The 13,590-nt window shown below is 47.3% G+C and overlaps 1 protein-coding gene across 2 annotated transcripts in view; it reads left to right on the forward strand.

Moving 5' to 3' along the window:
* The first annotated feature begins 446 nt into the window (after positions 1-446).
* Positions 447-13,590, forward strand: part of TMEM201 (transmembrane protein 201) — a 29,337-nt gene continuing 16,193 nt past the window's right edge. For both annotated transcript variants that reach the window (XR_014230068.1, XM_082329108.1), the window contains exons 1-6: positions 447-553; positions 6,211-6,331; positions 6,978-7,172; positions 9,056-9,232; positions 9,708-10,099; positions 10,565-10,768. Coding sequence is in view for 1 of the 2 variants with exons in the window: in XM_082329108.1 (XP_082185234.1) it covers positions 450-553; positions 6,211-6,331; positions 6,978-7,172; positions 9,056-9,232; positions 9,708-10,099; positions 10,565-10,768 (1,193 nt within the window). In the remaining variant the exon portion in view is untranslated. The remainder of the gene's footprint in view (positions 554-6,210; positions 6,332-6,977; positions 7,173-9,055; positions 9,233-9,707; positions 10,100-10,564; positions 10,769-13,590) is intronic.

Raw genomic sequence — 13,590 nt, forward strand, 5'->3', positions numbered from 1 at the left:
CGGCTGCTGCAGCCGCCCTTCACCGGGGCTTCTCGGCCTCCCGCTCCGGCAGGCCCGGCACCTAAAAGGAGCTGCGGTGGATAGTCCCGCGTCTAAATTTAGGAAAAGAAAGGAGAAAAAAAAAAAAAAATAAAATAAAAGCTGGTTGAACCCGGCGCCAGGCCAGGCACGACGGGCCTGCCGCCCCTCCCTCGCTCCCCGGAAGGGCAGGGAGCCCGGCGGGCCGCCCCCGCCTCCGCGGCCACGATCTCGGCCTTTGCGGCGCTGACTCACGGCGCCGCCGCACGACTCCGGCCTTTCACGCCGCGCTCCCCGCGCCGTGACTCACGCTGCCCGCCCCCGCCGCGGCGGAGGGGCGGAGCGGCGGCGGCGGAGGGGCGGCCGCGCCGCGTACAAAGCGCCGCCGCCGAGGTCAGAGCGACGGCGGCGGCCCGTGTGGGGGGAGCGGCATGGAGGGAGCCGCGGCGCTGCTGGCCCGCTGCCCCGCCGGCGGGCTGGGCGTCACCGTCTGCGCCGCCGCCGCCGGGCTGCTGCTCTACCGTATCGTGCGGAGGTAGGGGCCGGGGCGGGGCGGCGGGCAATGGCCGGCCGGGCGCGGGCCGCGGCGGCGGGAAGGCTGGGCGCGGGGCGCGGCGGGGGGAGCGGCCTGGGCGGGCTGCGGCGGGACCGGGCCGGGCTGCGGCGGAGCGCGGGGCTCCCGCCCTCGGGGGCGGCGCGGGGTGGCGCCCCGCGTCTGGGAGCGGGTCCCGGCAGAGCGTCCGCGGCAAGGAGGAGGTGGATGGCTGGGTGCGTTTTGCCGTATCCCCGGAATGGCTTCGTCTCTTTGTGTGCCTGCGCTGAACATCGGGGACTTGCCTGCGGTGGGAGCTGTGCTTAGGGAGTCTTTCAGAGATTTCCCTTCCTCCAGTCCGCAGGCCGGCGTTATTGCTAAGGGTGCTACAGGGATCGCTGAAGGGTCGGGGTTTTCCTCTTTTGCGTTCCCAGGTGCTTGAGGCAGGGAAGGGAATGTTTTCCTCTTGTGTTGGTTGGTTTGGAGGTGAGAGCGTGATTGCAGGGGAGAGTGCCGTAGGTTAGTGCGGTGCTAAAACTTGGGGAGATTGCATAGAAGTCAAAGTTCTTAGTTAGCCACCAAAATTCTTTGGTCATATATCTCTTAATTGCATGGAATGTTTCTGACCTTAGAGCAAATTTAAACAGATCAGTTGAAAACGAGGTTTGAAAGGCATCAGGAGAGAAGTCAAGATACAGATTTCATAAAAGGAGTAAATCTTAATTTGGCAGATTTTAATCTAGTATAGCTCGAAATGAATGTAGGGATATATGGAATAAGAGGTGCTTTGGACTGTATAACAGAACAGACTTGAGCAGCCTGCTCATCTGTCGAGTGCTTCTGTTGGAGTAAAAGGCGGTCCCAAGGGCTCCTTGTGTTAAGGTTCACTTCAAGTTTATGCTTTAAAATAAAAGCATATTTCTACATCCACAATAGGTTTGCTCTACAGCATTGGCTGTTTATAGAACCGTGTAAATCATCAGTGGTATATTAGCCCATATAGAAGACTTGGCATTTCTGTGGCATATTTAGGGCAGCTAAGGAATACTTGTGGCCTAAAGCAATCCCCAGTGAAGCAGGCAGCATTTCTTTGACCCAGTTGAGGCCAACATGTCTTTTGAGGGTAGGGATTGGATTTGTTTTGCTTAAGTTCATTGAAAGGTCTCTGGAATGGAAAGCATTTCTTCCTAAGTCCTTGAAAACTGCTGGTTAGCTGCAAATATTTTCAGGAGGTGACCTTGATAATTCTTTGGAGCTACGTATTTGCGTTTCTCAAAACTATTCTGATATTGCCTAATTTCTTACTTTGCCTTAGTTAAATGAATCTTCCAAAGTCATCGAGGAGGGCAGCTTTATAAGGGACTGACACAAACACAGACATGATGCTGCCTTTGCCTTTGGTGTTAAGGTTATGATACAGCCCTGCTTTGCTCCATTTTCAGCATGAGTGCCCTTACATATCTAGCAAGATGCCTTTGCCACCCCCTATAGAAAGGGAAATAAAATATATCGGAACAACCTAGTGGGAAGTAGTTCTGGAATAACTGTCAACATGTGGAGTTACACTACTGTAACTGTGCCAGCGTCTGAGACCATGCTTTTTGTATCAGGGAGAGAAAAGATGTGGTGTCCAGGTATGTACAGCAGCTCCTTAAACCTTATGAGTTTGGGCCAGATAGATAGGAAAACTCTGATATATTTTATGGTCTTTCTTCAAGATTGCAGCTTGGCTGCTGTTTGTTACATCTTGCTGGGAGTCGGGTTGCTGAGTTCAGACCAGCAGCTGTAGCCACATTTCCTTCATCTTCTGTGCCCCTCCAGATTGTTAGCTGCTGCCTTGTTGTCAGGACCACTATGAAGTACCCCGTGAGGATCTCTTTCTTGGAACTCTTTGGGTCTGTACTTTGGAGCTTTGGCAGCTTGGTTATGTCAAACTGCTCTCAGATGCTGTTCTGATCAAAACTGATCTGTGCAAAAGAGCTCTTCTTCCTAGTGTGTTTTTTCTTCAGATTTGCTGACCTAGCCGTTTGTATAATTGCTTTGTAATCCAGTTGTGCCAGAACAAAGAGCGTTGCTTTAAATACTTTTAATGGAGAATTGTTTTTTTCTTTTAATCCTTGGCAGAGGATGAGGGTAACCCAGCAAAGAACTGCACATCCACCTGTGGCCTCTTTTAAGAATATGGAAACCCAAATATCTTCATCATCAGACCTAGCAGTAAAGGGGGGGGGGGAATAGATGTAAATGAAATTAGAAATCCAGTTTATTGTTGTCAGGTAACTGATTTGACCTGCACTTACCAGGGAGACTGTTGTTCTGGCAATCTGTTAAAAGTGTGGACTGAAGCATGACCTTTATGTATAAATGGAGAATAGTGGAAAGTGTTGGGAGTTGGAGGGAACATAAGTTCCTTCTTATGTTACATGAGAGACACAAAGTAGTTGCTAAACAGTGTTTGTCACTGGGTATACCTGCAGTCTGATTTTTGCAAGCACTGTGTCCAGGACAGAAGGCTTGTTAGCAAAATAAAGGACTCTGATAGCCTCTCACAAAGGAACATTTTGTCATATTGTCTGAGCAGTATCAGACATTTAGGTGTTGATCTCATCACTGAGTTTATTCCAGTGTTGTCTTAGGAAAGATATTCTACCTGCAAAACAATTTATCCAAACCTGGGAATTTTTTCTAGCTTATTTGGGTGTGCAGGCTGCATGTTGAATTAGCCCAGCAAGTCAGCTGTTAGTAGAATCTCTCTATGCAGTAAGTAATTCAATCACTTCTTGCTGCTCAGGTTTTATTTTGCAGGCTGGTTCTTTGTCCAGCGAAGCTAATTCAAGTTAACGCAGTGTTAGATTATAAACTCTTTAGAGATGATGTGCCTAGTGTTTTGCAAGGGATTGAGCACATGGTAAATGCTTATACGGGTTTTGCATTGTCTGTCTTCTCGTAACAGAATGTCTGACTTCAGAAGCAATGTGTGCTCTAGCTTGTTACGTTCAGCTGCTGCCTGAATTCAGTCAAGGTATATATAGTTCCAAAGTAATTAAATCTGTATTTGAGAGTCTTTCCAAACACAGTACTTGTTTTTTGTTTTTAAAGTCCTGCCCAATTACTAGAAAATTAGCACCCTACCGACATGTTCTTGCCTCAAATGACCTTTTTTTTTTTTCTCCTCCTTTTTGCATCCAGCAGGTTGGGAACTTAAGATTTTTTTGCACCTATTTCTATGGCAACAGATTATAGGTTCACAAAAGGAAGGATTATTACTTTTTATCCTAAATAATCCAGGATTTAGCAATTTCTTTTGCATACATTGTGAGAATGAAGGGCTGCTATTTAACCCTTGGTAGCACTTCCTCAGCCTCAAGAGTGGCAAATGGAATCCTGTTTGGAAAAGGTGGAAGGGCCTCGAGTATACTAAGGGTTTGGTCTCTGATATTAGCAAGTTCTCAAATAGGCTTTGGCATTGGTTCTTTTTTTGCTTTACAGCGTGCATGCTTTACTAATTTTTTTGGGCTGTGCTTTCCACTTTGTGTTATCCTTGAACCTAGTGCTTCTCCCTACTCTGTCACATCATGGAAGTTAGAGACTGGTGGTAGGTAGAGACTGTGTCTTATTTCCATGGGTGCCAGAGGGTGGTGCCTCAGCAGCACGAAGGTGGGACTGTAGCACTTTCTACAGGACCTGGGACCTGCGCAACAACCTGCATCAGAGGATGGAGTTTAGGTTGGGCTTGCTATCAAAGTCTGTGCTCAAGGTGCAGTAGGATCTGTATTTTGGTGGTTAATGCGCTGAAGCCTGTGCGTTATATTTTCATAACTTTGACACCTATGATAGTGAGACGAAACTAGCACCAACACGTGTCGCTGTCCATCCTTCGTAGGGCTGTTTTGGCATGTGGTTTGCTTGGCTTTTGGACAGTGGTAGCTCATGGATAACTTGGACTAGCGACCTAGATTTCTGTCTGGTTTAAACTTTTTTTTTTTTTTGCCTGCCGGTTTCAATGGTGGTATTTTTAACTCGGATCACTTACCGTTTTGAGCCCCGTTGGCAATGAACAAAGTTGAGCAGTGAATATTCATTTTAAGAGGGGTGTGGGTGTATGCATCTATTTTGAGATGAGAATCTGTCACCCTAGTAGCTCCAGCCATTTTCTTTCAGCATCTGGCAGGGAATCCTCTGTGCGCTCTTGCTTTTTATGCTTCTTTCTGGTGCTTCATTTCAAGCTTATCCTCGTCATTAGTGCTTAAACAGGAGGCCCAAGCATCACTTGAGGGTTTGATATTTTGTGAACCAAGTTTCAAGACATGGTCTATGGAAATGGGAGTGCAGAAGAATCTTAATTGTAGGCGTCCAGCTGCCAAGGTGATGGCTGAGAGAGAAGCCAGCTTAACTAAGGGGAGAATCGCCTGCCCGTTTGGTTGCAGGGTGCCAAACAACATTTCTGCAGCATTCGGGAGATGTTTTGCTACAGCATATTGTAGCAGCAGAGAACGTTTCCGAGAGCAGGAAGAAGAGAAGTTGCTCTCAACTGGTGAGCACTTTGCCTGCTGTTATCTGCTTTTCAGGCCCTCGGTGAGCCTCCCTCCTCAGTTGCTCTCGCTGCTGCTTTAGAAGCTGTCCAGCGGAGGCACGCTGATTGCTTGGTGGAGTTAGGCAGCAAACGGGGCTGGTGGCAGCTGGGTCCATCTGTCTGCATAGCTGCCATAGCGAGTCCCTGCCTGGGCTTTGCATGAACAGCTGCCCTCCCTTGGAGGTGTGATTGGGACGGGTTCTGGTAACCCAGACAGCCGGGCTGTGTTGCCTTGACCTGCCGGGAAGCTGCTTCTTGGGTGTTGCACCGAGTTTCAAGGCAAATGCAGACCTTCTTTAGCAGGCAGGCTCAAGGGCCAGGCCAGTGAAGTTCTTTGCTCAAACATCTGTCACAACCTGTTGCAATGGGGCCATGTCACAGCTGATTCCCTTGTAGTGACTGTTGTTTTAACAGGATTGTTTTAAAAAACAAGGGGCTCATGAATCCAGGTCATTAATTAGTCTTTGTCTCCAGTTCCAGCGCATAAAGACTGGGGAAGACGTTGATTCCTCCGTTCTGTCTTGTGTATCTAAAGCTGTGAAGAAACAGCTATTTACAGTGCCTGAACCTTGGGATAATTTGATATGCCCTTGCCTTTGAAAAATTTTCTGACAAGCAGGGCAGATAAAACTGTAACCGTGAGCCCATTTCCTAGGTTTCTGAGTACCGGCATATGCAGCTCTTGTGGATCGTAACTTCCGTTTCCCAGAATCCTGTGTATTAAGCAGCAGCTCTACTGCACCCTTTGCATATTTTAACACCGCTGATGATGGAGAGGACTTGCACCCCCAAATATGCCTCTGAAAAACAGTGAAGTGGGTTATTCACAAGGTTGTTATTAAAGTTCTGGCATGTCCATGGTACTAGCACAAAGAGATAGGAGCACCAGGCAGAAATTTATTTCTACTTTAATAGTCCATCTTTTCATTGCTAAAATGACTACTCTGAGTCATACCGTTAAACACACTGGATGGGAAGATTGATTGTTATTCCAGCCTCTCTTGCATTTCCCTGTTTGAAAGCCATTGCTTTCCTCTACACCGACTGAATTCAGTGTTGATGCCTGACACATTTCCTTTCCTAACAGGAAGAAGCCCACGCACGTGACAGTGAACTGCTGGTTCTGCAATCAGGACACGGTAGTGCCGTATGGGAATCGCAACTGCTGGGATTGCCCCAACTGTGAGCAGTACAATGGCTTCCAAGAGGTACCGTGACAATTTGCTTGAAGGGTGGCCGGGGAGGTGCATGCCCTGTGGAACAGTGCTTGCGGGGAAAACCCTGCTCCTCATTTAAGGTGATCCTGGCCCAGTGCAGATGAATATCCAGTGGTTTGACAGCTGGCAGCTCCGTGCTGAGCACCTGTGAACTCAGCAGCTCATCACTTAATCGAATTTGAGAAAGAATCCACTGTACTGGGATGCGCTGACATAGAATGATAAAGACAAATTTTCCTCTCTTGCTTCAAAGGGCAAAAATGGCCTTGACATTTTCACCAATATCTCTTAAGAATCTTTTTTTTTTTTTTTTTAATATATGGAGCAATTCTTCTCTGGTTTTGTATTTTGGAACAGCTGAATTGCTTTATTTAGGGTATTAAATAACAAAGCCTGTCTTGAGCCAAAATCCACCACCAGTAACTGCTTTCAATAGGTGTACAGAACAGTGGATGGGGAGAAGATTTGAAGGATTTTGTCTCTCTCTCTGTTTATTTATTTTGTTACATAGGTAAAAGCTTGGAGTGCAGAGCTCCTGACAGAGCTTAGGGAATCTTGTCAACCAGAGGATACCTAGCTTTGATTTTATGATCTCATGTTTGCTTTCCCTCCTGCCTCCTTTTTTGCTTCGTGTCAGAATGGAGACTACAACAAGCCCATCCCTGCTCAGTACATGGAACACCTTAACCATGTTGTGTCGGGTGCTACAACTTTCTATGATCCTACCAAACCGCAACAGTGGGTGAGCAGCCAGATTCTGCTTTGCAAGAAATGCAACAACCATCAAACCACGAAGATCAAACAGCTGGCTTCATTCTCACCGAGGGAGGAGGTGAGTGTTCGTTAGGGACTGGCATCACAGGAGAATGTTTGTTCAAGGCATTCCCATGCATGTATCTGCTATTCCTGCTCTGATTAATTTGCTCTGTAATAATTTGTCTGGCTTTGCAAATGGTACCATGCTGCAGCCTCGTAAGCAGGAGACACAGGAATTTTTCAGTGTGCTATGGAATGATGCTACAGTAGTCTTCAGAAGCACTATGTGGCACTCTAGTGCAGAGGAGGTTACTGATTAGTGTTGCAAATTTACCTAATTCTACTCCAAAGCCAGAATGTAATGACCTGTTCTAGGTGGACACTGCAAGTAGAAGCTTGAGCCCAAAACCAAGCATGCACATTGCTGAGATCAGCTTACAACTCCAGTACTTACCATTGGCCCAGCTGAGCTTACATGATCTGGTAGGCACAACAGCCCACTAGTCACCTTGAAGCCTTAATAGATTTTGTTTTTCCCAAGGCCTTGGCTGTGCTGTTTTGCTTTTACTAGTGGGGTGGGAGAGGAATCCTGTGCAGCCACATCATCTCCCTGGTTAGGCATTTGTGCCTAGGAGGGCAAAGGGATTTTACAGCTACAGCAGCAGGATTTCTTGCTGAGCAACTTCTAGGCCTTCCCATTACTTAATATGCATGGAGGATAGGATAGTGGGGTTTCTCCTTCACAGTTTTATGGCTCCGCAGAGTTTCATGCAGAGAATTTAGTGTTCCACTCCTTAGCTTTCAACTATGGTCAAGCCTTAGGGTTATAAGACTGCGCTATAGTGGGATGTGTTCATCCTCTGGGTTGCCTAATCCGGTCTGCTTTGTGTAATGGTAATGAGTTTAATCAGGATGACTCCTGGGGAGCAGATTTAAATTTGATCATGCTTAATGAGAACATGTTCGGCTGATTCCCTTTTCCTAGCTTTATATCTAGTCCCTGCCTTTTGCCAGACCTATCCATTTGCTCGAGTAACACCAGCCTTTGGCCCCTCTTCAGGCATTCAGTGAACTGCAGTGTCTGTTCCAGCTAAGAAACATGGGACTGTGTTATCCAACAGGGTTAGATATGTGTGTCAGTGACAGCAGTGGCCTCTCGGCATTGCTGGCTGGTCCAGTAAGGGGTGAGCCTGTCTCTCCCATGTGTTTCCTTCTCAGTTCCAGCAGATGGAGCCTATGAAACTGCTGCAGCAAGCCCTCCGGCAGCTACAGTGCATCTTCCTACTTCTCTCTCCCAAAGAAGCTGCATGCTTTCAGCTGTATGCTTTTGGTACAAGGATCTTGATAGAGGTTGGGAGTGGAGACAGAAGAGCCCTCGAAGCCTCTGTGATAAGTGATGTGCCCGCTGTAGTGACACTGAAAAACATACCTTCGGCCCTACTTGCTGTCTGTTTTTACAAGTGTTATTAATGATTTATGGAGCTCATCCCACCAGGACCTTCAAACAGTGACAGCCCTCGAGTCTGGGGCTGAGTTTTGGAAGGAGCTTGTCTCTTTCTGCAGCACAGTGATGCGAAGGGGCCACAGGCCTTTTGTGTCCCCTCATTTGAGGAGGGGAAGAGCAATTCTAGTTTTTTTGTCTCATCTTCTGTGTTGAGTTCATAAGGTCTTGATGAAGACAGCAAAATTGGGCCACAGAAATTCAACATGCTGAAACTGGGCCACAGCGGCCTTCTCCAAGGGCTGTTTTATCTCTTCTGGGACATGGAGGCTGGGTTAGCTGTGTGCAAAGTTGGTTGTATGGCTGGCCTCCAGCTTGGTCACTGTTGAGGCCTGGTTTCAGGGGGCTGTTCCTCTGGAGACTGGAAGCATGCCTAGCTTGCATGTCAGTAGCAAGCATGATAACTGCTGAGGGACCTGCAGTTCTTACCTACTTTTCCTCTCCTATTCTCTCACCAGGGCAAATATGATGAGGAGATTGAGGTGTATAAGCACCATCTGGAGCAGACCTACAAGCTGTGCCGTCCATGCCAGGCTGCTGTGGAGTATTACATAAAACATCAGAATCGGCAGCTCCGGGCGCTGCTGCTCAGCCACCATTTCAAACGCCGTGAGACAGACAAGACCTATACTCAGGTACGTGGGGGGAGAGGTGAGGGAGTTTAGGGGGAAGTGCAGAGAGCTGGGTACCTCTGCACCCGAGTTTGCTGCTGGGAAAGGAAGGCAGTGGCCTTGGGGCTCTCTGACTCTGGGGGCTTGGGTGCATGGCAGAAGTTTAGAAGAGCACAGGATAGTTGCCACAGGTGCTTCTGATGTTAGTTTGAGGTTTTCCTTGTGTTGGTGTCATTCAGTGCAATTGCCAGAAGGTAAGTCTAATGTAATAATAAGAACAGAGTGGAAGTAAAATAGTGGGACAGGCAGAAAAGGGGAGGTAGAGAAGTCAATTTATGAGTACAGTGCAGGAAACTACAGAGTACAGGGCAGGGGGAAAGAAGTAAGAACGATGGGGATTGTAAACCATACAGTCTGGAAGTGTTTCATAAAGCACTATTTCAAAACCTTACTACGGTTCATTCAGCTTCTGACAAGGTGTTTCTCCCTTCCTCTGCAGAATTTATGCTCATCCTCCTCTTCTGCTTCCATAACCACACCAGCTCAGGTGATATTTCTGCGGTTCTTGGCCTTCCTCAGCTGTGCGTTCCTGGTTCTGATGGCCTTGTATGGGTCAGGCGACCCCTTCTCGCTCAGTGCAGCAGTCCCTGCTCCTGTCTCCTCTGGTCCAGCATCCATGAGGAACAGGACTGACACAACCTCGCGTGCAGACTTGGAAAACGGCACTTCTGTGACAGTGGCAGGCTGGCGGGAGCTGCTCCGCCTGCTCCCAGAACAGATGGTGGAGAACCTGAGTGCCGCATGGGCTTACGGGAAGAATCACCAGATGGCAGTCGCTGTCCTTGGGCTGTTCACCTGCCTGTTGGCCATGTTCTTAGCTGGGCGGATCAGGTGGGTGTGCTCTTTTCTGTTTCACTTAAAGGAAAACTGTTTTATGTTGGAGATCTTTTGCCCTGTCTTGACTCAGGGAGCCAGGGGGTAAACATTTGCTAGAATGGCAGGCGTAGTACTGGGTGGCACAGTTCTCCTTGTTATTCTTTGGGTTGCCAGCCGGCTGGATGGAGACAGCAGAGCTTGCTTTGGATCTGTGCCTTGGTTCATTCAATTTAAGCTTGAATTACTGTGAATGAAAAGCTCCCTGTGCAGCTCTAATCTGGTAGAGAATGGAACTGACCGATTCAGGTACTTCCCACAGTAGTGGGAAGGGCTGCAGATGATATAACCGTGGTAAGAGTAGATAACCTGCTCAGTCTATGTACCCTCCCCACCTTCCCTCTCCTTCCTCAGGACCAAGGGCATTCATTGGTGTTTAAACTCTTACCTTGTGTCTTGTTGGGTTTCTTTTTGGCATTGCAGGCTCCGGAGAATTGATGCGTTTGCTTCAGTCTTGTGGTTCGTAGTGATGAGTCTGCATTTAGCTGAGAGGTACCTGAAGACAGAAACGCCCAACTGGCTAGACACAGCCAAATTTGGCACCACATCCTTGTGCTGCTTGGTGGGCTTCACCGCAGCAGTGGCTACGCGGAAATCAACGGGCCATCGGAGATACCGGCCCCGAAGGTCAGAGCCAGAGCAGTGACGCTGGGGGAAGGAGGAAAAAAAAGGCCTTGTGAACTCTTTGCAACTGGTGCTTCTCTCTCCTCTTTTTATTTTCCCTTCCTCTTTTTCTTGTTTTTTTTTTAATTAGATAAGCAGTGAAGATCTTTTCTTCCTTTATGAATTTTTTTTTTCCTTTTTTTCCCCATCCTTGCTTTCCACTGTGCTAGCTGCTTGGAGCATTTCCACTGCTGGTGCTAGCCAAGGAAGCTACTCCTGCTGCCTCCATTCTCCCTTCCTCCTGAATCCTACGTCAGCAGTGCAAATATCCAGCTTCCCCAAAGCCAATTCTTCCAGCAGCTGCTTCACAAACTGTTCCATAAATGCAGCCTCCTCCCCATTCTGCTCCTCCAGCCAAAGAGATTCTGGCTTCTCCTGTCCGTCCTTAGCCAGTTACAGAGGAATCCTCTGCCTTGATCCTCCATGGGGCCCAGGCCGCCTTCAGTTTTCTAATGGTGCTGGTCATTTTAATTTCGAACTGATGGGAACTTGCCTCTGGATTCCGAGTCCTCGTAACGTGTGCTGTAGTAACACTGCATGGTGTACAGGCATGCGAGGAGGGGACCACGTGTAGTCCATAACCTGGTTCTTCTTGCCTTCCACTGCGTAGCATCACTTAACTGCATGCTCTCTCGCTCTGCCATTCTCCTATGACTCCTATTTTAAATGGAGAGGCGTCCTTAAGTGCTTTTGACTGGAACTTCAATAATTTATTTAAAAGGGTGCTTTAAAAGGTTATGTAGCTCAGGGTGTCTTGATTGAATATCTGAAAGCATTCAGCTGTTTTAGGCTAAATTTTCAAATCTACCAGTGGCTGTTGCTTTCTATGCTGGTTTTCTTTGGGTTTTTTACCCACCTACCCCCACCACCCCCCGAGAAGCATCTGTGTAAAAGCACAACTGGATAAAAACGCGTATGTTCTTCCACTCCTGTAGCCTTAGAAAGAGAAGAAATATGGGACTAACAGCCACATGCTCTGGTATACGTTCAGCTTTCATTGTACCTCGCTACTTATTCAGTCAATGTTTTCCTTATTGTTGAGAACACAGATTAGGAGGATGCGCTAGAGGAAGGGGTGGGAGCCTGTGCTGTGGGACCGTGTAGCAACAGAGATGGATTTTTCTCGTTACTTGGGGGGGTTCTTTTTTGAAATCTGGCATTGGTGCTAATGCTGCTGAAGAAAGGGGTCTCGAAATTGTGACTTTGAGTTGAGTGCCTGGCAGTCCTCTGCTGAAAGCTGGGATGACTGTATGTTACTGTGTGGGGAGGAAGAAGCTTTCAGCTGTTTGGGTTTTTGTAGGATTAACTTGTTGGGGCCTCTTAGGATAAGCAGGCTTATTATGCTGCACTGTTTTTTGCAAGGCACTCCACTGAGATTCTCATCCGGATTTGGGTCTTTCAAGAGGAAATAGCATTGTTACAGAAGATCTGCTATTTTCTTCTGTTCAGAGTAGCATAATGGAACTTGCCACACTAATAGTCTGATGTAAGTTAATTGGGTGTCTTGATCTTCCTATGTATACACTCTAAAATAATCAGAATGGAGCTCTCACTATGAAGTACCTGCATCTCCTGCTGAAAGATTCAGACACTACTGGATGCTGCAGATGCTGGTGAAATTATAGAAGCTTTTTTAAAGGAAACAAAAGATATTTCATAGCTTTTCGTAGTTACTGTTCTTCAAACCGGTATGCATTGTGAAAGCAGAAAGGTAGCACTGACAAAGGCTCTGTAGAGATTCGTTAACAATAAGCCAAGCTGAGTGTGTCATGGGAAGGTACAGCTCCTGCCGGAACGACCATGTGCCTGTAACTTAACAGCTGGCATGGGAAGGGGACCCCCAAACCTGGTTCCCATATGTGCTCTCCTTTGGAACTTTTTTCCTGGTGCCTTCAGATACCTGCAATATCCACCTCCAAGCAAACAGAACACTTTTCTCCATTCTGGTGCTTGTGAATGATGCTGCTCTGAGGGTTGTTTACTTACTTCTCCGCAAAAGGAATCCAGCATATGCAAAGTCTGGTTCCACTCTTCTGTGTTCCCATCGTTTATCAGTCCTGACCCAAAAGGTTTGTCTTCCAGCTCGCAGTCACAGATTGTTTCTTGTTCCAGCCTCACTTTCAAAGTGCTAAATAATAACTATTATGTCCCATTTTCCACTAGCATACTTCATTGATTTTAGAGAATTGTTTCAAAATACTACAAGAAGCCACATGACTTCATTGAAACAGGAAAAAAAGCCAGCAGAAGTGTGCAGGGTCCTCAGTACTGGGTTAGACTTTCACAGTCGCTCTGGTGCCTCTTTCCTACTCTCCGTTAGGAGATTTAGTAGGAAATGTTCCTTAAAAATCCAGTCTTTTTCTGTACCTGTCAGCCTATTGGAGCAGGGGGCAGTGTTAAGACAGATGGTAGCAGACTGGTGAAAGGACAGGAGGTGGCAGGGGAAAAAAAAAAAGGGAGGGGGACAATTTTGTGTATGGATGTGCTATCACTGTCTACTCAGCTTTCCTTTCAGTGCAGTGATAGCTATAATGTTTTCACCCCTGGAAAACTCCCCACTGCAGCGGCCCTTCCAACGCCATTGTTCTGCAGCCTATCTGCTGTTAAAAGTGAGGTGGACGAAGCCACCTAACGAAATGGACATTGGAACCAAATCCAGTGCCAGCTCTGCCATTCTTTAAACAAGCTGCACAGAAGACCCAGGAAAACTTAAGCTATTATGTCCATTAAGTGAAATAAGACATCTAGACTTTTTTTTTTTCTTCCTTTTTTCTTTCTGCTTCTGT

Source organism: Platalea leucorodia, assembly GCF_965183815.1.
Source record: "Platalea leucorodia genome assembly, chromosome: 17".
In the NCBI taxonomy this organism is placed as follows: Eukaryota; Metazoa; Chordata; class Aves; order Pelecaniformes; family Threskiornithidae; genus Platalea; species Platalea leucorodia.